This window comes from Strix aluco, chromosome 21, assembly GCF_031877795.1.
Source record: "Strix aluco isolate bStrAlu1 chromosome 21, bStrAlu1.hap1, whole genome shotgun sequence".
Classification (NCBI taxonomy): Eukaryota; Metazoa; Chordata; class Aves; order Strigiformes; family Strigidae; genus Strix; species Strix aluco.
Genome location: NC_133951.1, coordinates 8,371,114 through 8,394,789, shown reverse-complemented (window position 1 = coordinate 8,394,789; position 23,676 = coordinate 8,371,114). Strand labels below are relative to the sequence as shown.

The 23,676-nt window shown below is 45.6% G+C and overlaps 1 protein-coding gene across 10 annotated transcripts in view; it reads right to left on the bottom strand.

Moving 5' to 3' along the window:
* The window catches only part of TMEM104 (transmembrane protein 104), a 44,803-nt gene that overhangs the window by 16,909 nt on the left and 4,218 nt on the right, over positions 1-23,676 (bottom strand). For 5 of the 10 annotated variants that reach the window (XR_012626048.1, XM_074847738.1, XM_074847734.1 and 2 more), the window contains exons 5-8: positions 21,254-21,356; positions 20,762-20,842; positions 16,276-16,375; positions 15,401-15,509 (exon numbers count right to left, since the gene is read on the bottom strand). Coding sequence is in view for 9 of the 10 variants with exons in the window: in XM_074847738.1 (XP_074703839.1) it covers positions 15,401-15,509; positions 16,276-16,375; positions 20,762-20,842; positions 21,254-21,356 (393 nt within the window). In the remaining variant the exon portion in view is untranslated. Of the gene's footprint in view, positions 1-15,400; positions 15,510-16,275; positions 16,376-20,761; positions 20,843-21,253; positions 21,357-22,295; positions 22,378-23,676 lie in introns of all 10 variants that reach the window. The other 5 variants (XM_074847740.1, XM_074847742.1, XM_074847743.1 and 2 more) reach the window with 3 other exon arrangements.

The window sequence follows — 23,676 nt, the reverse complement described above, 5'->3', positions numbered from 1 at the left end:
GGGGTATGCTGCTGTACCGGTCTGTTGCATCTCTTTCAGCTGGGTTGCAAAATATATCCAACAAAGCTGAAAATTAGGACTACACAGCTTCCCATGCGAGTTATTTCCAGCAGGGCACACAAGGCAACCACACCGTCAGCCCAGGCCAGAGGAGCGGTGCAGCACCATCACCTCTGCCCAGACACCGAGCGGCACTCGAGCCCTGCCTACTCTAGACAGAAGAGAAGAGGCCTTACTGCAGGAGGACAACAGACCTTGACTGAGGTCTGGACGTGAACTGAGAGAAGCTACTTGTGACAGGGAGACAAAACGGCTGTTACAGAAGAGAGCCCTGCCTGTCATCCATGGGATGGCGCAGGCTAGCAATATACTAACAGGTCCAAAAGCTGTAAGCAAGCAGTATCTAGAGAGCATCTACAGCACACACGGTACAGATGTGTTGAGCAACCCAAAGGGATTTTAGAGACAAATACTCAACATTAATATTTACACATTGCTCTTTTCCATGACTTCTTAAAGCAGTTCTGAAGAAAGGTGTCACCAGAAGGGAAGAACTGGGACTCAAAAGGGCAAGCTGCAGAGCCTCAAGGTCTCTGTCGACCTCAACAGAGTCAGTGACAGAACAGAATCCAAGCTATTTTAAGACTAGTACAACCCCAAGAAACCTTTTTTGAGACAGTTCAGAATATCTGCAAGGCAAATTGGAAATGCCTCGCATCACAAGTGTTCTCAGACAACCAAAGTAAACCCAGAAGGGGATCAGAGGAGAAAACCCTTGGTTTCACACATCGCTTGGTGAAGACATATTCTGATCTGAGGCCATCATTTACACTAAGTCTTATTTTTTTTCTGTTTGGAAAAAAAAAAAAGAAAAAGGTACAGAAAGCATGCACAGAATTCAGATTTATGAAGCGATTGAGGATCCTTGGAGGAAACACTGAAATCACACAGAATACAACACAGGCATAACTGACAAGACTAAGAGCTAAAACAACCTTAACAGTTAAGATACTTCCAGTTTTAACACAGAAGCAAGCCAGCCAGTTAGAAGTCTTTTTTTACTCTTTTCCCTCTTATTCCTTTCTTCTAATCAGGAGCTTAACTCCAGTCTCCTGCCCCTCTCCAGACTGCCACTCTGACCTAGGATAGTGCACAAACCCCAAAGGACTAGATAATCTTTAGACTAAAGAGTGACGTAGGTCAAGGACCTAGAGCAAACCAAAGCAGACACCAACTTTCTCACTGGAAATTATTCTCGAGTTTGTGACTAATCTCTTTCAACCTCCTCTCCCAAAACACACACTGCTCAACACAGCCTCCCTTCAAATCATGTTGATAGCTCATGCGTCAGAAGGAGCTGAAACAAAGAGACGGACGAAGGATGGTGATAATTAAGGAACAGGTGTCTTCTGCAAATTAGAATGCACCAGAACCAATCGGCAAAACAGCCCCTCAAACCGTTGCAAGGATTGACACAAGATCACTGAGCACAGAAGCAGCTGGGTCTGAAACCCAGATTTGTCTCTGGCACCGAGGAAAGAGCTGTGTTAAGGTGGATTTGGGGCTCAGTTGCTGAAAAGCAGCAAAAGCATCATTAGGTGCTGGAAGACCCTGGGTCTCCTACGTGCTCTCCAACATCTGCTAATGAAGCAGAAAGAATTCTGGATGTTACACACCGCAGTTATTCTCTAGTGTTCAAGGCATCTTAAACAACTACATCCATTGAGTGACTCTCTCAATTCTCCTCCTCCTCTGTGGGCTTTACTGCTCAACTCACAGTGAAGAGATACAAGTTGTTGTGCCTGAATGGTTGGATTCCCCTCCCATCCTTTAAGATGATCAGTGTCTTCTGCTCTTAACAAGATCCTGGAGCTGGTCCAAAGGCACCAAGCGAGAGATGAATTCAAGTGCAATAGAAATGTATTACTTTTTCCACTTGACGCCCATTAGCGATCCAAGATGGATATCCACGGATCGATATAAACGATGCTAAGGCCTGCAATGAGATGAGGTTGCCCTGCTTTGCAGGGATTTGTGTCAACCAGTTTTAGGAAGGGAAGCCACAGCACGCTCTGGATTGCTTGAGAGGAGAGAGGCAGGGCAGAAGAGGACATTAAATGGCCAGATTAACATCACTTTGAAGTGAAGTTGTGTAAAGCTCTCTACAGGATCGAGCACAGGTCAGGAAAGAAGGGCCAGTTCCTCAGCAATAGCCAGGACATGAGGGGCAAGGACTCAGTCCCTGATTAGAGCTAATCTCATCATCAACCCTCAGAAGAGTCCCAAGGCCAGGGAGACTAAAAAGACATCCTCAAAAGAATGAGAAGAGACCATGATGCTTAGAAGGAGAATGTCTACTTTCTCTACCTCACTGTGCCAGACACCTAAATGCTCTTCCGACCTATTAATTAGTTTTATAACTTCTCCCTAAGGAAAAAGTAAGCCCAAATAAGCACCTCAGACATATACCCAAACCTTCCACCTGACTTTTTCCAAGCTCAAGTCTCCCCCAGAGGGATATAATTTACAAAGTGCTTCATTACACATGTAATTCAAACAATCTAAAACCTACATGGAAAACTGCACCAGTCAGCCCTGCCAGAAATCAAATATTCAGAGCTCTGGCACATCAAAAAGCTCTCACAAGTTTTCCAGTTCACCTCTTGAGCTAGCTGAGATGTTCTTTAAGAGTTTTATCATTCTCTTCATAAGCTTCAGCAAATTAACCCAAGGCAAAATGAGCATAGTCTACTTTGATTAAAGATTTTTCTACTAGTTCCTATTAGAAACAAGCAGGCAGATGTGGCTGATTCATTGCTAAACTTAAACAAGGTAAGGGAATCCTTCCTTCAGCTAAGAAGGAGGATCAGATCTATTAAATGCTGTTTATATTCATAGGATGGCAGAGAGAAACCTTTACTGTGCTTTTGCACAGGACTGGCTATTAAGAGTGGTTCCCTAATTTCTCTCCAAGCTCCTCCATTCAAAGGGAGAGGCCAGACAAGGCACCAGGCTTGTTACAGAAGGCGTGTAGAACCCACACACAGCAACTAAATGCAACAGACAGAAAATTCTTTATTTTCCCTTCCTTTCTCATGCTGAAAAAACAACATGAAGATCCAGCACATTAGTGACTAAAAAACCTGTTTTTCTTGATTTTACTGACATTTCCAGTCAGAAAAGTAGAAGCCACCTAGTGTAGAGGGAAGAACAGCAGCTTGTCACCCCGAATTACACTCTTCCCTGCAGGCTAGTAGCGAGCAGCACACCAGCCTTCTCAACCCCCGGGAGGGTCTTCAAATCCATTCCTCCCACCAAGCCAAGCCACAACGGTAGAGGCACCAAGGTTTGGGAGCTGCTCTGAGTTGGCAACTCAGCTTTCCCAACCTCTGCACCTGTCAGTTCTTAGTATTTCAAAGTGAAAAGCAGGCTGGTCAACTCGAGTCTTCTTGCCACAGGGGAAATGAGCTAGGGCTTACCATTGCCTGGATTTTTAAATATATTTATATATTCCTAAAAGTACGTGTTATTAAAGCTCTTATGTTAAAACTTGGTTACATAACCTTGTTTATTGGCTTATCTTAAAAAAGCAAAAGATCAAGCGTTAATAGGACATCTGGCTGGTTTTATCAGCTTAGTTTCAGCCAAGAGGACCACCAAGAGAGCTCTCAACCACTAAGTGATGGCCAGCTAATGCCAAGAGTCTTTCAGAGCATACAAGCATGCTTTAAGCCCAAACAGGTTCTTTATTGACCTGAAGGGTCCATCTATCACTCCAAACCAGTACAGTTCAATAGCTTTCATCTGCTTCCCAGCATGTGTTTTTTACAGAAAAAGTCAGTACAGCTCAGGAAGCACGATTAGCATCCCAAACGTAGCTGATTCATTTATTAGATGCAGTAGTTATAGCATTACGGCTAGTGCCTGCATACATTTGTGAGAGGACCATCTGAAAACCAGCTTCATTCATAACTGTCATTAGAACTTGCTTGTTTTCATGCTCCACAAACTCATCTGTAAGAATTGCATCCATCTTTGGTGCTTGCTGAGTAGTGAATTAAAACCAGTAGCTACTGTTTCTTGTTGATTCAGAGCCTGGAAACTTTCAGGCAGGTTGAGTAGAAGTGGGGTATTTACTTGAGCAAAGCAAGACCGTGAAGATTAACCTTGTTAAATGCAGCAAATACACCAGGAGCAGAGCAAGAAGAGTTTGAGAGTTTTTGAATAAATGCATTTGTGTGGCACAGGGCTATCATACCAATGCAAAGTTAGTAAGTCTCAGATATTGGGGCAAGGATCCCTCAGTTTTAATAGAAGGATGGTAAAGAGGTGATGTAGTGCTCTCTCCTTAAATATCTCCCTTTGGGCTGAGGCCCCAGACACCCTTCTTTTTCCTTTCCTCCACTCCTCCTCCTAGCCTTCCTCACCCGCATTCAAAACCAGAACTCACCCCAAACCAAATCCTTCCTTGGAGGCTCTTACTTCCCCTCCATAGAAGAAGAGCCAACATCTCAGACAAACTTCATCTTAGGATAGTATCAACTCCACCTCTGCAGATACTGATGTTTAGATTTCACAATTGTTGAGCAATAGTACCTCTCCCCCACAAGACAGAGTACAGCAAATAACCCCACTCTAATGGGGAGCAAGCTGACATTACTGGTTTAATAAAATGGATCACTCTCCTTGGTAGGCTTTGACACTTTGGTTGGAAAATAGTCGAGTGCTTTATACAGGACTACAGGCACGCAGCATCCCCGTAGCAAAGCAAGATAGCGACAGGAAGACGCAAGCTCCACTGAAAGAGGACCTGACAAAGGAAGCTTTGTTTGATTCAGTGCTCAGACACAAGGAAAGTCTCCTTGAGCACAGTAAGAAAAGGCAGACATTTCATACACGCTCTCAGGAGTGGCAATTTTGACACCCATTCTGCTTCTGCAAGTCATCCCTGAGCTCAGAGCTATTTCACAACCCAGATGAGCAGTAGAAGGGACAGACAAAACAATCCAACAAAACCAGACTGTGCAAGTACAAAAATCAAACGATGTTAGGGGAAGCAGGGACTGCCTGTTCTGTTCCCACCTCAGGTACTCTCCTCTAGAGCGTGTCTAAAAAGCCACCTAGGAAAAAAAACCCCAAAAAGTAAAACTTGATTTACCAGCATTGACACAGGTCAGAGGTTTTATCCCTCGTTGGAAGCCTGAACCACACCTACTGTCTTCAGTAGAGTAGTTTATTATGAATTGGTGTTCCTAGTCACATCCTCAGGGAGTTTTTAGGGCTGACTTTGGAGAGAAATATTAAATGTAAGATGCTTTCCCCACTCCTGTTTGGGACTCCCAGATAAAGAAAGCAGAGCTTTATAACATTCCAGAGCTACTTGGAGCTCCACCAACACCTACCTGAAGCCTCCGGTAGCTCCTCTGCACCCACTTCAAGTTGTGGCAACTGCTATGCAACCCAGCAGCGGCTCCAGTCGCTCATGCCAGGGCTTCAATGCTTTTCAGTTAAAACACGTCAAGGGAAAAGGGTCTCGAGTGCAACGCAGTGTCCCCTCTGCCATCTCTCCTCCCCTTCACTAGGGTGACAAGGCCATGTTTCTCTCCTGCATGAGCTCATATCTCAAGCTAGAGCGCCAGATGGCACATCAGTGAGGGCGGCGATCCAAGCTTTCGTTGGTAAAGCTTTACCCCTTGCAGTGGACAGTACAAATATAAATACATGAAAGGAGTCTGATTGTTCAGGAAGAAGCTTTTTAGAGAGCTGAAAAAAAAAAAATAAAGCTGAAGATCCACAGCCTTTCAAGGCTGGAGGCAGGGCTGCAGCAGGGGCCATGCTGATAGGCAGCAAGTTATTAGCAGACAAGCTATGATGAAGCTCTTAAAGTTGGTTGAAAAGACCCATAGAACAAGGATTGCTCAAAGTTGAGAGACAAGAGGGACTTTCACCTCCAGATCCCCTGTAGAGTCAGGAAGTCACAACGGAGGGAGGATGCAACCGCCAGACATCCCACAAGGAATATTTATAGATAAAGCAACAAGGGCAGTTACGCTTTGAGTACAGCGGGCATCTGCTGCCACAGCAGCTCCGGTAATTAACGTGCCGCTCTCTGGACACCTGGCAGAGGTTTATAGTCGTAACTCACACCAAGCATACTGCTGGCACTAAGGACCCCTCACACCCACCTTTCTCCCCAGTACCTTAAGGCAGGGAGGAGGTATCCTCCAAGAACTAAGACCTCAGCTACTGCCAGGCTGGTTTTTGCCAATGAAGTGGCATTTCACCTACCCGCACCCACGGCACCCTTTAAGCTGGCTGCTGCCTCTCATGGCTCCTGTGCCACAGAGCTCCCAGTGCTTCTTCCAAATGGAAGACCTTCTGCAAGAGATCAAAAGAAACACCTGTATCTCCAAAGCTACTGACTTCAGTGGATCTGAATACAACTGAGATTTTCAAAGGCTCTAGTCCAGCACCAGCTTTTGATTTTGACTGCCCAACCAGCAAGCAAGTGTATTTGTCCCATCTGGTGTCCTTGCAAGCCATGATCTTGCTGGGCATCCAACACACCAAGGGACCAGCCAGCAACTGAGCAGCCTCTACATGCAGCTCTGGGAGGTCAAGGCAGAAGCAGCATGTGGACACCAAGGCAGTACCAGAGTGTGCTGCTCTCCTCACCACATCTTGAGTCAGGGCCGGAGCTAGTCCATCTCTGAGCACAAGGAACCTTCCACTTCGGAAAGAATACCCAGGAAAACCAGTTCTTTCTCCTCTTAAAGTGAAGAAATCCAGGCACAAAGTGTTTTCAGAAAGTCATTCAGTGCAAGGATTGCAGTCCCTGGCACACCTGGGGTGTGCAAGATCACAGCCAGTGGCAAGCTTGCACTTTCCAGGGTAAATACACTTCCATTATGATTTTTCACAAGAGAAAGATGGAGGCCAGCAATAACCCCGAGGTGACTAGCATCTAATTTTTCATCACTGGAGTATTTATGGCACAGCCATTTTCAGCATCTTGTAATCACTTTACCACTTCCTTGACCCCTGGCTCCCACTTATTCTGCATCTCCTAATTGCATCTGAACAAGGAGGAGGAAAGCAGCAAAGTGGATAGATGCAGGAGAGCTGAACGGTTGGTTTGTGATACTTGGAAGGACAGCGGAGGAGTTGCAGGGCCAGGTCTGGCTGTATCCCGCCCCCAGCTTACTTCGACCTCCCACTGGCTATGAAACAGGAGCCTTCCTCTTTCCTGACACTGAGGAGTCAGTCCCCTGCCTCCCCAGTTTATTAGCATGGTACAAGAGATTAATGAGTTCCCTCCAACAAAGTGTGAAGGCATAATTATTGTACACATACGCTGCCCAAAATTCCTGCATATTCATAGCCTCTCCTGGCAGGGTATTGGCAGCTACAATATTTATATTGACTGCAAAAGCCCCTGGGTTAGACAGCATAAAGCAAGAGGACATGGACGAGCGTGCCATGAGTGCTCAGAGAGCCCTGCAAACATCAAGCTACAAACTGCCAGGGTTAGGAGGTACATTCAGCGAGGATGACTGTTCCTGAAGGCCACGAACCCCTTGTCTGCCACAACACAGTGTCTCCACCACTAAGCCATTAATTTTCCTCTTTACTTTTTCCCCTACAAACTTCTCAGTTGAGTTTCACACAATTCTTCAGCTGCCTGAAGGATGTAGTTTGAGAGACAGTGTTATTCCATTCACTGTGTCAGACAGGAGTTGCCTGAAGGGAAAGGAAACGTCCCACACTTTGTAATTACTTTGCCGCAGCACAAAAGCAAGAGATAAGGCCTGGTTGCCTGGGGCTAGCGGGCAGTTGGCTTGCTCCCAGCCTCCTCCTTTGCCTTCCCCGTACAGTGCACACCAAACTGGTGCAACAGGCTTCGGAGATCAGCTCTGCCTGAGAGCATTATACCGACTTCAACTTACAAGATAAATCCCAGCTGCATTATTTGTATTTATAGTCCTGCTTACAGAAGCATGAGCCATGTGTGGGATTTGCTGATGTAGTCCAAAAATCCACATTTTTGGACAAGAGCATCAGTGATCTCACCCAGACATAAAGCGTAATTTAGGAGGATGTTAAGTTGCAGACTTATTTAGGAGTATAAGGAGATACCAATCTGTCCAGAGCTCTTTCCTCCACAGCCTCTGGTAACATTCAGAGTGGCATAACTGCAAGTTCTGCAGCCCTGGTGCTTTCTACCTGTATATTAATGATAATTTCAGGGGAGGAGAGATCAAGACTGCTGCCTTACTCAATGAAAGTGCTGATGCGAATCAGGCAGGCAGCAAGGTCAGACCTCTGTTTAAAAACAAAACTGGTGTTAAAGCACCAAACAAAATACTGGAAAATAAGCTGTTGAAAAAGAGGTTTGTATTGCATCTCCCAGGGGAGTGCTTAGCTGACTTAACAGGTCTTCTCCAACTCTGGTTTCTAGGATGCTGTCACTACCACTGCACAAAATAACACTGCACAGGGGAAATGCATTTATTACTTATCTCCTACAAGTGTTCCAAAAATGAAAGATCTGCGAGTCTGCTGGAACAGTCTAGTCCAAAAAAAGAATTTTAAAAGGCCCTTTTTAAACCTTTACAACTTGGTGTAGTGAGCGGGTGATCACAGAGAGATATCTGTTCTGACACCTGCCCTGTTCAGGAGAGATTGGTCTCCAATACCAAGAGAGAAGAGTGTCAGCTTTGGTGCTTTGCTGCCCAAGTGAGCTTACTCCAACGGACAGGTTTATTTAGGAAAAGCAGCAGCATGGCCTCTCAGCCTTGCCAGGGTGGCTCTGCTGGGCAGCAGGGGCTGTAGTTTGAGCTGGTGAGTTCATAACTGCAGGAAGTGCACAAAAGCAAACCAAGATATATCTAGGGCCACTTCTTTGCCCAGTTTGTTTAGTCGCCTTGCTTCCAAGGTTCATGCCCACCATCCATCATCACATAAGCCAAACCAAGCACTAAAGTGTGCAGGACATTTTCTATGGGGAAGCCAAGAGCATCTGAGTTCACCAACAGCCTCTGCCCATCACATCAGCCACCTTGCTTCTCTTAAGGGCTGGTAGTACCTGCAGCACACCTGGCCAGGCATACAAACAGCAGCACAGCACCCTGCCCTTCCACACAGCTCTTGCCAGCTAGCTGGAGGTGGCAGAGGGGAAGGATGGGCCCTTTGGAAAAGCTCAGTGTCCAAGTGACAGCATAACCCAAGCTCCACTTAAGGGAAAAAAAAAAACACACTTCTTGTTGTGAACAGACAGCTCTGTGCAGAAAACACATTCCAGTCCCCTGCACTATTGATTTTTCCAGTGAAAAGAGACAAGCTAATCCTTTTAAGTTAGTTGCTTCAATCCATGGTCTTGCAGTTGCTTCACTACTATACCAAAGGCTGACTCTCTAACCAGCCCTAGCAGCAGGGGGGCTTGCCTTCTGGCTGATGTTTCTTTTACTCAGAATGTAATCAGTTACAAGGAAAGCAAGAAAAATCACACACCAGGAGCTGACCTCCAGCTCTTGGGTCACTAGTACAACAAGTTTATATTCCACCTTCACAACACAACACTTGTCTGCTTTTCCTCCTGCCAGGTCAGGAAAAACCTCTTATTCCCAAGGCCAGTTATTATCTGAAGTTCCCTTTGCATAAGGCAGCAGAAGGGGTGTGGGAAACTCCGAAAGCGCTAGTTTATCTGTCACAGGTGTATGACGAGTGAGCAATCAAAAGAATTTATTGACAAGCCCACAGAAGAAGAACGGACCAGGATGAAGGAGGCAGGATTTATGCCATGTTAACAAGGCTGTGTGCCAATTTCAGCCTTGTTAGTTTCATAATAAAAAAAGCTGAGAACTGCCTTCCCACCCCACATTCAGACACCATTTATTTTAAACGAACTTGGCTCCTGTCCTTCTTCAACCACTTCAGAGCAAGGCAGCAACTTAACTGACCTTACTTTTTGGAAGCTGACTAGATGAGAGGCATGAGAAGACTACAATCAGCCCCTGAGACCGGGCTTTTAGCCAAGCAAAGCTGTATTTCAGAGGCACCTGTAACAGTTAGGGCTATTGATATTTATGCTTAATGCAGTACTAATTCCTCTCCTGCCACAGCAATGGCTCAAAACTCAGGTGCCCGTGCATACAGAAATGGCATAATATTCTGGACCCTTGAGAGGCTTTTCCCTATTTTAAAGGCTTTCAAAACTGCATCTACACACACAACTAGCAGCCACCTTTTTTGTACATTTGTTTCTGTATCAGTATCATAATAAAACACATCAGAGCATTTATGGTAAGGAATATAATGCAATATCTTTGTCATGAAGGTCTTACCATGAATAACTTCTTACAGGATATGCAGGGTGACATGCTAATAGTGCCCCAGTCCTGCTGCATCCTTACTGTAAGCTGGGGTAACCTGGAACATAACAACGCTACAGTTTAAGCAGTTTATTTAAACAAGATGATGGCTTCACACCAGCAGGGTAAACTTCCATCAGCTTTCCTTCCTTTCCCTGGCTCACACTGGGAGTCCAGGGCAAACACCCCAAACCTTTTTGATTGATGCGCTGTGAAATCAGCCCTTCCTGCTCCAGACACCTGACACTGAAACAGCTACCTTCCCCACTGCTGCTTCTCAAGGTCTCTAGACACTGGGACCTGTAAGAATAAATATCCAGGAGATAGCAGCTGTGACCCATTTATTATCAGATGCTGCTGCAGGGCACAGCTGAGAAAGACAGGGCAGAGGAAAAGCACTTCCTGCAAAGGGAACAAGAGGAGCAAACCCAGGTGTCCTTGGAAGAAGCATTTTGCTTGCAGCACTGCTCCAGCTCCATTTCTTCAACTCCCAGTTGGCAAGAGACAGCTTAGATCAGGCATGGATGTTCAAGTACCACCATGAGGGCTCCCCTCATATCACTGCTGGGAGGTAAAAAATAAACCAATAAACCCACAAAGAAAGCCCACAGAGGCCAGAAGGCAACCACGGACAGAGGCCACAAGTTTCATGCACTGAACAAGCCAATAAAACTGCCCTAGTACAGGCAAATGTATCTGGAAAGATCCATTTTGACAATGAAAGAGTGACAGATACCTTTACCCAGAGCAGGGGGTGCACAGACACATGCAGCACAGTCAGGAAGGAGAGATGCTGAGGAGGGAAGCAGAGCACGTACGCTAGCGGCACAAAGCACGATGCTCCAGCCTACAGCCGAAGAGGGCTGGGAAGGCAGCACCGCACCGAGGCAGACGGGATCTACATCAACACTTATCAGTTCAGCCTTCGCATTTGTCGATTAAGTTCCGCTGGCACTGAGCAATTGTACGTGTCCTCAGACTACCTCCTCACCTCCCTGCACAGCCTCCCGCAGCTGCGGCCCAGCCCCGCACCGGTCGCTGGGTATTCTGATCAGAGCGTCAGGCTGGGGTGACATTGTCCCCTCCTGAAGAGGGACAGTAAGCGCCTGCAAGCCCGCTCATTTTATTCACTGCACAAGCACGTTTCCAACTGGGATAATCTCCATTAAACCATCTGCGCTCCCATCTTCGCTCGGGCTGCACCCGCTGGGCTGCCTGCGATACTGCAGCATCTGTGAACCGGCAAAAGCGGATGCCGCGTCCCTTTCCCAATCAGCTAAAAAACCAACAGAGACTCAGACAGAACAGATGCACCTGGTAGCTTTGACGCGCTACTGAGCCAGGCTACCAGGAGTACCTGTGCCAGTGCCTCCTCTGAAAGGCATACGGCTCCCCCTGAGATTTTAAGCCATTTCCTTTCCATCGTGGGAAGACACCATACCCCAAATTGCCAGAAGAGGAGGGCTGAGAAGAGTGTAGAGGTTTTAGCTACAACGACCGCCCTGGTGCAGAAGAGAAGCGCCGTTTGCCAGGTCATGAATGCATTTTGGATCAGACACTCTGAATGGCTCCTGATCCCCAGGATTTAATCTCTTACTTATCTCAGTATCTGCTTTCTAGAAACAGGGACTATCATGTCACATTCCCACACCACTGGAACAGAAAGACAAGAAAGTGTTAAGATGAGAGATCTGAAACTTAAATCCACTGCCCCTTCCCTGCAGCCTCCACAGAAGATGTCCAGCTGACCTTACAGAAAGCACGATAGAGCGACTGCACTGAAGTGTGAATTCAGCATGGAGAGAACTCAAGCCTGTCCTTAGCATTGCCATCGAGACAGCCAAGGGACTCAGGAGTCACTTCGGCTGTCGAGGACATGACAGCGTGGTGACGGATCTGAAGCAAAGATAGAAAGCCATCGATCTGCTTTAACTGTAATCAGCACTTGCCTTCAACAAGGTCACTGGGCCATCTAACACGTGCCTTTCTTCCAGCCCATTCGCCCTGCGTGGTCTTGCCCTCACAGGCGTGGAACAGCATGGCAAGGCTCGCCTTTTAAACCTCCCAGGATTCCTACAGTCCCAAATATTAGCAGCAAGTGATGGGACAGGAACAAAAGACTATTTCAGTATTTCCTGCACTTGCCTTCACTCATTTACTTTGCAAGCCTTTATTTTCCAAGGCAATTTACAAACAAGAAGCAAGATAACCATTTGTTCAGACTGAGGTTAATAAGGGCCTAGTGGTCTCTGAAGACTCTGCAGTCACACTTAGGTGTGAAATTCTGGAGCAGCAATAAAGATGCTGCACAGACAAGCAAGTCTCATGAGACGGATTTAATCTGTCTAAATATTCTCATTATGTACATAGTTTTCAGCTTCCATTCACAGTGATCAGAGCAGAGACAGCTTCCAGAGGCCTTTTTGGACAATAAACCGTGAAATAGGATTTTTTACATCAGTCATTATTCCCCTCTCCACTCCCAGCTCAAAGAGTCAATGTTTGAAATGTTTTTTGTTGAAAAGAAGACATAGCGTTGGGAGAGAAAGAGTCGACAGGAGGAAGGCAGCACAGATCTTTGGCAGACTGGTGGTACTTGGCATGAGAGAGCTCCCATTGGCACCATTTTCCCAGAAAACCTCAAATAGATTATTTCTCCTGGTAGTCCAAAAAATAACTTTCTGTGGGGTCGTATACAGAGCAGGAAATATAGCACTACATCCAGAGACCTGCTTCACTGGAATGGGCAAGAGATTCTAGTTACATCCACCCATCTCAGTCCTAAAAGTCACTTAAACCTAAATACAGTACTAAGATGAGGTGAGAAAACTAGAGGCAGACATCTAGGACAAAAGGGCTGATCCAAACACTCAGCTGCTTTCTTTTGGGATCGCAGTGTCCATCTGTCCCCTTGCCACAGGGGAACTTAGCCTGCAAAAAGAGACCTTGTTTGTCCACTGAAACGTGGAACTTGAATTATTCCAACAAGCAAGAATTTAAAAAAAAAAAAAAAGGAGTCAAAAAACAGAGGAAGTTCTCTATGGGTATGATCCCCTGGGACTGAGAGAACAGCTATGCTCTTGATGCATCTCACCCCTCCTCACTTTCATGTTGCCTTTTCCCCTTCAGACAGGCAGGTTTCAGCTTTTCTTGCACGTTCAGGACACCACTTCTATACACAAGAAGCTTGGACAAAATTTGTAGACATAGTTACAGTATTTTGCTATTAAATTTTTTGCTCGCAGTCAAGTGACTTCCTACCCTGGCCCTCCCATCATCAGGTTTCTCAGAAAACTTAAGAGCTGTAACTACTCGTCACTAGCTGTCCAGGACAGGGAAAAAATATAAACCAGCAGAGTCTCTTCAGAGGCAGCCCAAACTTGAAGATTGTGTCAGTGCTGGGGGTCTGAATGTTTTATAAATCATTACATCTCTTACTGCTCTCTAGGTAAGCCATCATCATTTTTGTTTTCTGGAGAAACAAAACACACAGGTCAAGCAGGGAGTGGGACCCGCAGAGCTGCAGGTAGAACAAGTCCCAGTTTAGTCCCATACTCATCCAGGAAGAAGCATTAGAGTCCTTAACAAAGCCCCACAACTCAGAGGTCATGCCAACGCCCAGCAGTCTCCTGAACACAGTGATTGTGGGACCCCCCACCTTCCAGCAAACCACCACAGACTGGTATGTTCTCCCACAAACAATCCGTCCCTACTTCTAAGGGGGAGCAGAGAAAAGCACTGAAACCCTCACCTCAATTACTGAGCTGGGAAGGATTAACCACTACCAGAGACTTTGCAGATATTGATTCTTCAAATCCACAAGAGGAGACAAGCAGAGGGAAAAGCTCCTCTGAGAGTTATGTACACAGACAGCAAATCTAATGCTTACACAGTCTTAATTTTTTAATTTTTCAAGTCCTAACAACAATTATCTTCATGAATTATAGACATAATATTCGAGATGTGCAGGCAGTAATTAATGCACGTCTGCCTTTTCTGACTAGCTCCTTCTGCTGGGTCAGGGAGAGTTATTGGAATTCAGGAAAGAAATCTTCAATCTTCTGGAAGTTTTAAAGAAAGAGACCAAGACACAATTTAATAAAGCAATAATATTTCTCTTAAATAATTAACTAGGCTTCGACATGCACTAATATTTCTGAGGCCTAGCTCTTACTTTTGCAATAACTCTGGAACAAGCACACTTATGGATGTGATCCGTTGCAGGTCCAAATTTTACTAAACTGCAAAACTGCTTCAAATTGTCTTTAGCCCTGGATTTCTCTGCACTCACATGGCCACCTTCACTCTTTTTTCATAAATTCTCACTGAGACCCTTAACAGAAGCCAGGCTATGCAGCACTTCCATACCTCCCTCTGCCCTACTGACATCTGTCTCCAGGTACGAGCGCTCAACTCTTCCCCAGCTCAAGAGAAACAGTGTTCTGTCATCCTTTGGGAAAAACCTTGGTTTCACAGCAGAACCACAGCACAGTAATAGAGGCAATAGACAATCCTAAACTAGACAGAAAGCTATTACTAAAGCAGCATATAGCACTGGATGTTGTTTAAGTGGGCTGTTTCCATCATCTCTCAAAAAGCAGATTCTCCTGCAGCATAAACAATTTTATTCACATAAAGAGTGCACTCAAGAGAGTTTAATATACTCGAGTATATTGACAACAATTACTTCAAAGCAACAATTACTTAGCCAGACACTGAAAAAACCCCACCCTTTGGCACGGACATATCACCTGCTTAAGCAATATAAAACTACACAACAAGGACAGAACTCTAAACTCAAAATCATAAGGATTGTACTGATGGCCACCAAACTGAAACACAGCCTTGTCACCAAGAATAGAGAGGGGGTATTTGGTCAAAAAGGTCAGACTGAACCAAAAGCTTCACGCCTCTGTTGTTCACTTGAACCACATCATCTCTACAGAAGAAAAAAAAAAAAAAAAGAGTCCCTACCCAGTAGAAGTAAAGTTTAAATGGAAATAACGGTCATCCCAGTTTCAGAAGCTCACCAGATACAGTCTGTAAGCATCAATCCGTCGAATTGGTCCCCAGCACTTGTCTGTATCGTTATACTTTGTGCCATCTCCAACACTGCAGGAATGGTTGCCAGTGGCACTGCTGGGAAAGGAGGGAGAAACAAGAGACAGTAATTAACTCCTAGCATGTGTCTTCCCCTTTCCTGCATTCAAGAAAGAGGAATGGTCAGAGACACAAAGCGTTCATTCCTCCCTTCCCTCCCTGAACACTTCCCCCCATTATGTTTTCTGGACTGTGTAACAGAGCAAGTCACTGAGTACCACACATTTAAAGGCAAATTCTTGAATTACCTGCAGTTATTTACAAGTTTGGTCATTTGGTCATCAAGCTAGCAAGTTTGGGTCATATATATATATCACTAAGGTTTTCCATTTCCAAGTCAAGAGTCCAAATCCAGCCCAGCCCAGATTTGATCAAACAAATCTCTTTTGTTATCTGTTTCTTTGAGAAAGCAGCTGGTCTCAGTCAGTGTAATGTCAACACTCACTGTCACAGACTTGGTAAGCATCATACCTCTCAGCTCTTACCCAAAGAAACAGAGAAGCTAAAATATTGCACAGGGTATGGCAATCAAACTATTGAGCAACAAGTCCCATGGCTGCAAGGTGCTGAAGCTGAGGACTCATCCGAAATCAGGTCAGCTACTTTTCAGGCAGGCAGCAGGCACTCGGGTGGGGAATATAAAACAACTTCACCTTCCCACCCACAGAAGATGAGCTGTCCTTGAGTCATTACTCTGGTCTTCAGAAAGCAGAGCTGATCCCAGTCAGACTTATCACCCCATCAAATCCAAAAACCTGCTCTCTTCTCTGTTAGCACACAACCCCACAGCTGTAAGCACACTTACCAGGTCACTTGCATGAGGGAGACCGGTACAGCTGCTGCGTAGATTGCCAGGTCCCCATAGAGGTAGATAATTATGCAGAAATAGAAGAGGTTGACACCCACTGCAGGAAAAGGAAATATTGTACAGAGACAGCAGAGTACACAGGGACTTGAACTCTGCACTTCAAATACACAAAACTTTTTCAAGATCTTAAAAATAAATCATCATTTGCCTCCATAGTTTACTCCTTTCTGCAGCAAATTCCACCCGAGGGTCACATCAGCAGCTTAGGGGACTTAGCCACAGCGCAGGGACTGACAAGACATGAGGTGTTTCAGAGCTCAGCTCTGCCTCCTTCGATAGCTGGCCCTGACACCAGCCCCTCTAGTTCAAGCCCATCCTCCAGTCGCTGGTCAAGACCTACAGGTCTCACATAAGCCACCCGCCAGGTGTGTCAACTTGCCACAGGTCAACACCTAGCTGATGCTCACAGCCTTGGTGTGAGCGCAGCTGGACGAACACTGAAAAGAAGAGAAGATGCTTCTAGTCCTCTGCTGATTCCAAACCCTCTGCTTGCAAACCTGCAGGACCTTCACATTAGGGATTCGGCCCTGCAGAGCTCAGGTTCCACAGGGCTGAAATGGAGCCGCTTTGGGAGATTCCTTACCATCAGCAACTTGAGCCAAGGTTCAAACCTGCAAAGCTTTAAAACCCTGTTTCTGCAGCCCTCTTACCCTGCTGCCACAGTGTGCACTGTTCCTGCTGTTTTCTTGGGTTTTTTTTTTCCTTTTTTTAAGCCTGCCCTGCCTTCACCTATGAGATTAAAAAAGTCTTACACAAGTGAATTGGGTGCACAGAACAGCCCTACTGGGACACAAGACACTGCTGTGGAGGGCTAAAATGTGCAGGGATAAAGAAATGCTTGATGAGACCCCAGGATTCTTTTCTTCCAAGCCAGCCAGTATAAATCTCACCAAGGAAAAACAAACTGTAACATATTTTAGTTCAGAGACAGGTGAGCTACAAAAAAAACCCCAAAAAGCCTCAGATTTGTTTCATTTAGGAAGTTGACACTGAAGGAAAACAGCTCAGGGAACCTGCCCATACTTTCAAGTTGTAGTGCCACCTGATGCTTAATCCTAATGCTGCTTGAACAAATCAATTCACCTCTCCAAGCCTCACATGTGGTAACTATCAAACAAGGACAGCATTACTGCAGGAATGCAGACTGATATTTCTACTGCGCTTGGATGCCCCCAAGTTTTACCATGTTTTATCATCATACTGCCTCTGGATCTCTGGATGTCAGGAAACATTAGCAGGCATTCTCCTTTGTTTAAGTAAATTATTCAATATGCTGAGCCCTACTTAGCATAAAACATTCCTAAAAAAAGGGTTGTATTAGGAAAGCATGAAGAAAACTTCCCTGCTTCTGTAAAGCAGCACACTAAGCCAGTACTCTAGAGTTGTTTCTGGTCTAAACTGAGATCTTACAGAAATCATCAGATCATTTCACATAGTTCCCCCCTTGTTTTCTTCCTCTGTGAAAGATTTAAGATGGTTTCACAGTTAAGGAGTTTCTGCATTGTTCTGAAGATGGCAACAAACTACCTACCAGTTTTCTCCAATTTCCCATTAAAAAGGGTTGAAGGTCATAACAAATATCTGACACAAGACAGAAGCTGCATGACACACTGCGTACAGGACTACACAGACACAGGTATAGATTTTGTTTTGGGATCTGCTACTGATCTCAGGCCTCAGCTGCTTTCCCCCCCACACCCCAATAAGGCTAACACGACCAACTAGGCCACAGCAGCACCCAGGTACCCACCAGCACACACTATATTCCTGCTCCAGTGTCGACTTCTCTGTCTGTGGGAAGTCCAGGTGACACTCCTCTCCCAAACTCATCCTCTGGAAGGCACGAAGACTTTAGCATCAGTTTTTTTATAAACTGCTGCTGACCCTCCCTGATCAATACTTTCATTACTGGACACAAAACGGGGAAAAAAAAAAAAATCAATGACTTCCTGCGGGGAAACAGCGTGATAGATGTGCCTAGAATCCATTATTGCAATAAATGCCTGCCTGGTCCCAGAAGAAAGCACCCAACATCACAAATTAAAAAAAATAAACAGAAAAGCAGTTCTTCAAAGCCAACTCTTTTGAAGAAGCACACAGGCTCTCCACAGCCTAAACCCAAGTGAGCTCCCTTTAAGAAAGCAGACAGTCTGAAATTGAGATTTATCCCCAGCTCACCTCCCACAACTGCAGATTCAACTCCTGTCAGATTGTTGAAAATAAAAATCAGTCAAGAGAAAGAAGCAGAGAACTCACTAGAAATCAGAGGCTTTGAGGTCTATTGCAAAGCTTTCACCAGCCTTCCCTCTGAAGGGTTTGGATCTACGCTTTGTATATCGTGAGCAAAAACCCACCAGACATTTGCTGGCTGTGAAACCGCAGGGGCTGGTGCTCGGAGCTGGGACTTCCCAAGCGTGGCCCAGTTCCTCAGCACTAGGCAGTAGCAACTGGTCACTGAGCAACCGCCCTTACTGAAGGCCTTTCTGTGCAACCGTCGGAAGGAAGCACCTCAGCAAGGACCTGCAGAGGGAGGTAGTTGTCTCTGCAACCGCTCCGCAGACCAGAGGGTGTCTCTGAACTAGGACTCAGCAACAGTATAGGGATGGAGCCTCAATGCTGAGCAGAGAGGAGGGGAAGGCAGCACATGAGTTACAGCTGCCCCAGACCCTTCGCAGCGTGTGTACCTCATCCTGCCTGGAAGTCACAAGCTGTTCCAGCTGCCTTCCTGCAGAGGGATTCATCCCTTTGCATCAGGCTGAGTAGGTCCTGGGGAGGATCCCTAACACAGAAATCAGATAACTTTGGCTAAAGCAACATTAAGAAGGGGGATTAAGATTTAGAGTACTAAGCAGTTTATGTCACTTTGTTAGGAAGCGTACATCAGTGCCGGACGGGAGAGGGGATGTGTATTTCCAGCACCCTCTCCTGGCTGAGGAGCAGCCAGCACCCAGGGTAGAGAGATAGAGAGGCAACTGTCCAACACCTGGTTGGCTTTGGGGAGTCCTTACGATCTCCCCCTCTGAAGCACATGCAAAGCAAGGGCCTTCTGGAACTTGCTTATGGGAGCACTCAGCCTCCTGTGATCCCCCAGCCCTCTACAGCAGAATCCTCAGCAATACTGCTACACCCTGTGGTATGGCACTTGCTCTCAAAGCACTTCCCAAATACTACTCCGCAGAGGACGATCAAGAAGCAGAGAAGCATTCACAGTGTTTTACAGATGGCAAAGCATACAAGCAAGAAAACTTGCCTAAAGTCAGAGCAACCCAATGCTACAGGCAAGACTAGGAACAAGAGTCTCCAACCCACAGTCAAGTCACCTCTCCTCTTCTCTGACTGGAAAAGCAGCAGCCTGACCCAACGTGGATTATTTAGATAGTCCTAAGTGATTCATATCTACAAAGGCCCAAAAGAGGGAGGCAGGGAAATTAAAAATTTTTCAATTGGACTTTAAAATCAGGAATAATATAGTTCAAAGAATCTTCAGTCCTTAAGCCCAGCTGTCCTTCAGAGGCAACAGCCTTACACTGGCACAAAGCTGATGTAATGTAGTGGAAAAAACCAGCCCATCGCGTCTTTGTAAGGTGGCCAGTGAACAAGAGAAAATGTCACTTTCCACAAGAAATGGGGCCTGACAGGCTCAAAACTGCACAGCCATGGTGTCTAATGATTTTCTGGCTCTGCCCAGCATTTCAAAAGTACTGTTTTACAAGTTTCAGAATACCTAACACTGTAGTTTGCATTTCTATCGCATGCAGCAATGCATATGGCTTTATTGCAGTGCGGTTACAAGTTTGTTCCCTGGCATCCAAGAGACATTTAAAAGCAAAAAGACATGACAGCTGCTTATCATCTACACACCAGGGAACCTTTCAGCATTTCATGTCCCAGCAGCTCTCTTGGTGACTCCCTAGACACACAGAATTCTCAGAAGCTCTCCCCAGAAATCTCTCTCCCTCAGACTGACACTTATGGGGTTCAGGGAAGCCCAAACAACTTATTCTCAAATGCTACAACCAAGATGGAACTAGCAAACACTACAGCTGGGCTCTGCTGCTGTAGACAGTGGAGATCACAGAGGAGGGATTTCAGAGTTAGGTTAAGGGCAGTCAGAAAAGACATGGACTTACACTTACCCGTGTCAAGAAGCTGGGCCCAAAACCTGCAGTATTTTGGCTAGTTCTGCTACCACCACAGTACCATCCCCTTCAAGCAGGTTCTGGCCCATAAACACTCTACTTTGTAGAAATACCACACAAGGGGATGAATACAGTCCACAGGGAGAAGGAATGACACTTCTGGGTGGAATCATCACAAACTCAGGATGCAGACCCACACTGAGAAGCACGCAAGCTTAAGGAAAAGCCATACACACAACATGCAGGAGGACCTGAAGGGACTATTGAAAATGTGAATTACTTACCTTTATTGAAGAACATGGATGCCATCTGACCCATTTCTACTCTCTCAGTGATTTCAAAGATATTGGGTGAACCACGTCTCTCTGCAAGTTGAAAACAAGAAGTGTTTCAACCAGTCCCTTCAATAAAGTCAGAGGCCAGACTATCTGAAGACACTTGGAAGCTCGAGCAACAGTTTGAAGGACAGTATATATGACTCCACAGCTGCAGAGTCACTGGTCCAATTACTTTGCTGAAGTTAGTTTAAAAGTGTTTTCAAAGTAAGATGTTCTCATCTTAGTGACCTAGAAGGAAAAGATCTTTATCAGACTGCAGGTGGTGAACTGAATTCTCAATGAGTCTTATCTTGCAAGTGCTAAGGACTTTGGGATGTGAGCACGTGGAACTAAGGGTGAAATGGACAGAAGAGTCCTGATCCACTTACTGGAGCCCACTGGGACACTGTCTGTAGAGAAGAGGTCTTGGATCCAGTGAAAACATGAACTGGTACTTACGAACTGACAGGATAGGTCGTGTCTCTGCTCGCTCGTAGCCATCTTGGAGGAGAACATCACTGTCGGATACTCCAGAGGAAGAATCCTCATCCTCATCATCCTCCTGAAAGAAAAGACCAGACCACTGCTGAGATGTTCGCTACCCACAGTACAGGCTGTGGCACCACCAGTGTCATGGTCTCACTTCCAGAATCTCAAAAGAAAGGTCCCAAAAAAGGATGGGCAGGACATGCAAGCAAAGGCAAAACCAGGGAGCCCTTGGCCTGAACTTAGGATGCTGTGGAGAACAGAAGAGGGCACTAGCGGGGCAGGCTGAAGTGAGTGACAGGCTCTACTGTCCTAGCCTAGGTCATGCACACAGCAACAGTGTCCAATTCATGCAGTTAGAAGTGAGAAACTTCCAGCAGATCTGCAGGGTTGCAAAACTGGTAGGAAAAAAAAAAATCCAAACGTATATAGTCTTAGCTAGTCAGAGCAAGCAGGTCTAGGTCCTAACTCTACCCACTAACATCCAGGCAGGGATCTAAATCAGCACAAAGAATTATGCCTCGCACCGATCCAGAAAAGCTACTACAGTCAGGATCCAAAAAGCCACAAGTAAGTTTTACAGCGAAGACATACTTCAGGACTGTCCACTCCCTGGGATACAGCCCGAGTGACAGCAACGACATTCCAGCCTGTCCCAGTTAAATGACCTGAGATCAGCAAGGATTTATAGACCTCAGCACACTCCAAATGGCACCAATATATTGGCTGCCACCTCTCCACATTCACTGAGCAGTGCTTCTGGGCAAGGAGAGCACAATCAGTAAGAAATGTGAACTGCACAAGAGATTTTTCTAAGCAGGAGCAGAAAATCCTGTCTTTAATGAGCAACCCCACAGGGAACTAACAGCCATATTTTATACGGCAAAGTTAAGTACAGTAGAAATTTATTCCTTTAGAGTTACCAATGAGGCAAGGCAAAGATGCAGAGGAATCTCAGGCAAGTCCTACAGGATAAAAGAACAAGAGAAAATGGAAAATTAAACCCCACACGAACCTTGCGTTTTTCCATTCTCTTCCATCGCAGCTGGGCATTTGCAGCAGCCATGGCTTCCACCACAAAGGTCGTAGTCATATAGCTAGAGAGAAATTCCACTGATATCAATAACAGCCAAGAACTGTCACTGAAGGGAGATGGAGAACTATTCCCATCTGTTTGTAGGAGCAAATAAACCAAAACAACCCTCTCACCAGCTCCCCACACACTGTGTTTTTGGTACAGTGTTTCATCTCAGTTTGCTGCTCTCTTCTGTTCTTGAGATTACAGTGTCTGAGCAGACCACAAATGCAGTAGTATAAACATGCCTTCAGATATAAGACGACATTTTAGATATCTGGAAGGTGGCTTCCTAGTGTTTCTGTGGCCTGAAGAAGGCAAGAGGACTTCCCCCTTTGTTAGAAAGCAAGCTTCCTTCCTCTTTTTAGGGCCTAGGACAAACACAGTACTATTCTGAAGCTTATCTATAAGGGCCTGGGGCAAAGGTACTACAGTCCCTTAAAGAATCTTACAAATGGCAACAGAAGCAAAGCAGCAATACAAGACCAAGGAGCAGATCACATGTGCATGCAAATACACTTTGCTGGAGGCCAGGGTAAAAGATGTCCAGGGAGACAGCAAGAGCCACTAATGGAAGGAATATCATTATCTCAGCTAAAACAGTCCTCTAATAAAAAAAAAAAACAAACTCAAATCAATCTTATTTAAGACTTTGAAGTGGTTTCTCACTGTTTCAGGAACTGCACTCACTTATCAGGCTCAAATGAGGGATTAGTTTTGCAAGAATAAAAGCAAGCAGCCCTATGCTGAGGCCCATGTGGCAATTTCTGCCCAGACTCTTCTTGCACCGAAGGGTCCCCACTGGGCACGAGGATGTCACAAGCACCAGAACAAAAGCAACAGGGTGATGCAGCTCCCAAAGCACGTAGTAGTTTGAGCTGCATCTTCTCAGTTTAAACCACTGCAGTTTTGGTATGCAGGTTTGGAGGTTTGTGCTCTTTGGCTGTCCTTGAAGGATTGTCTGCTGGTGCTGAGTTTCATCATTGAATTTATGCTTTTAAACTAATGTATCTAAAAGGAATTTCTTCCAAAGCTCCCAGATACTGGTACTCCCACAGTTGACATTTTATTAAGCCTTTGCAGCATACACCTTGAGATGGGGAAGTTACAAACATTACAACAGTCAGTACTGACCATACAGTACCTCCGTAAAGCAGCACCTAACAGCTCCAAAAAGCACTGCCTCCAAATCAAAGGCACATTCAGGCTGACAGAGCTGGTTACTGACAAGAAAGGAACTTATAAATTCCATTCTTACGAACAGCAGGAGGGGATTTTGTTTTATTTTAAAACCAAGCAAGAAGCAAGCAGGAATTCACAG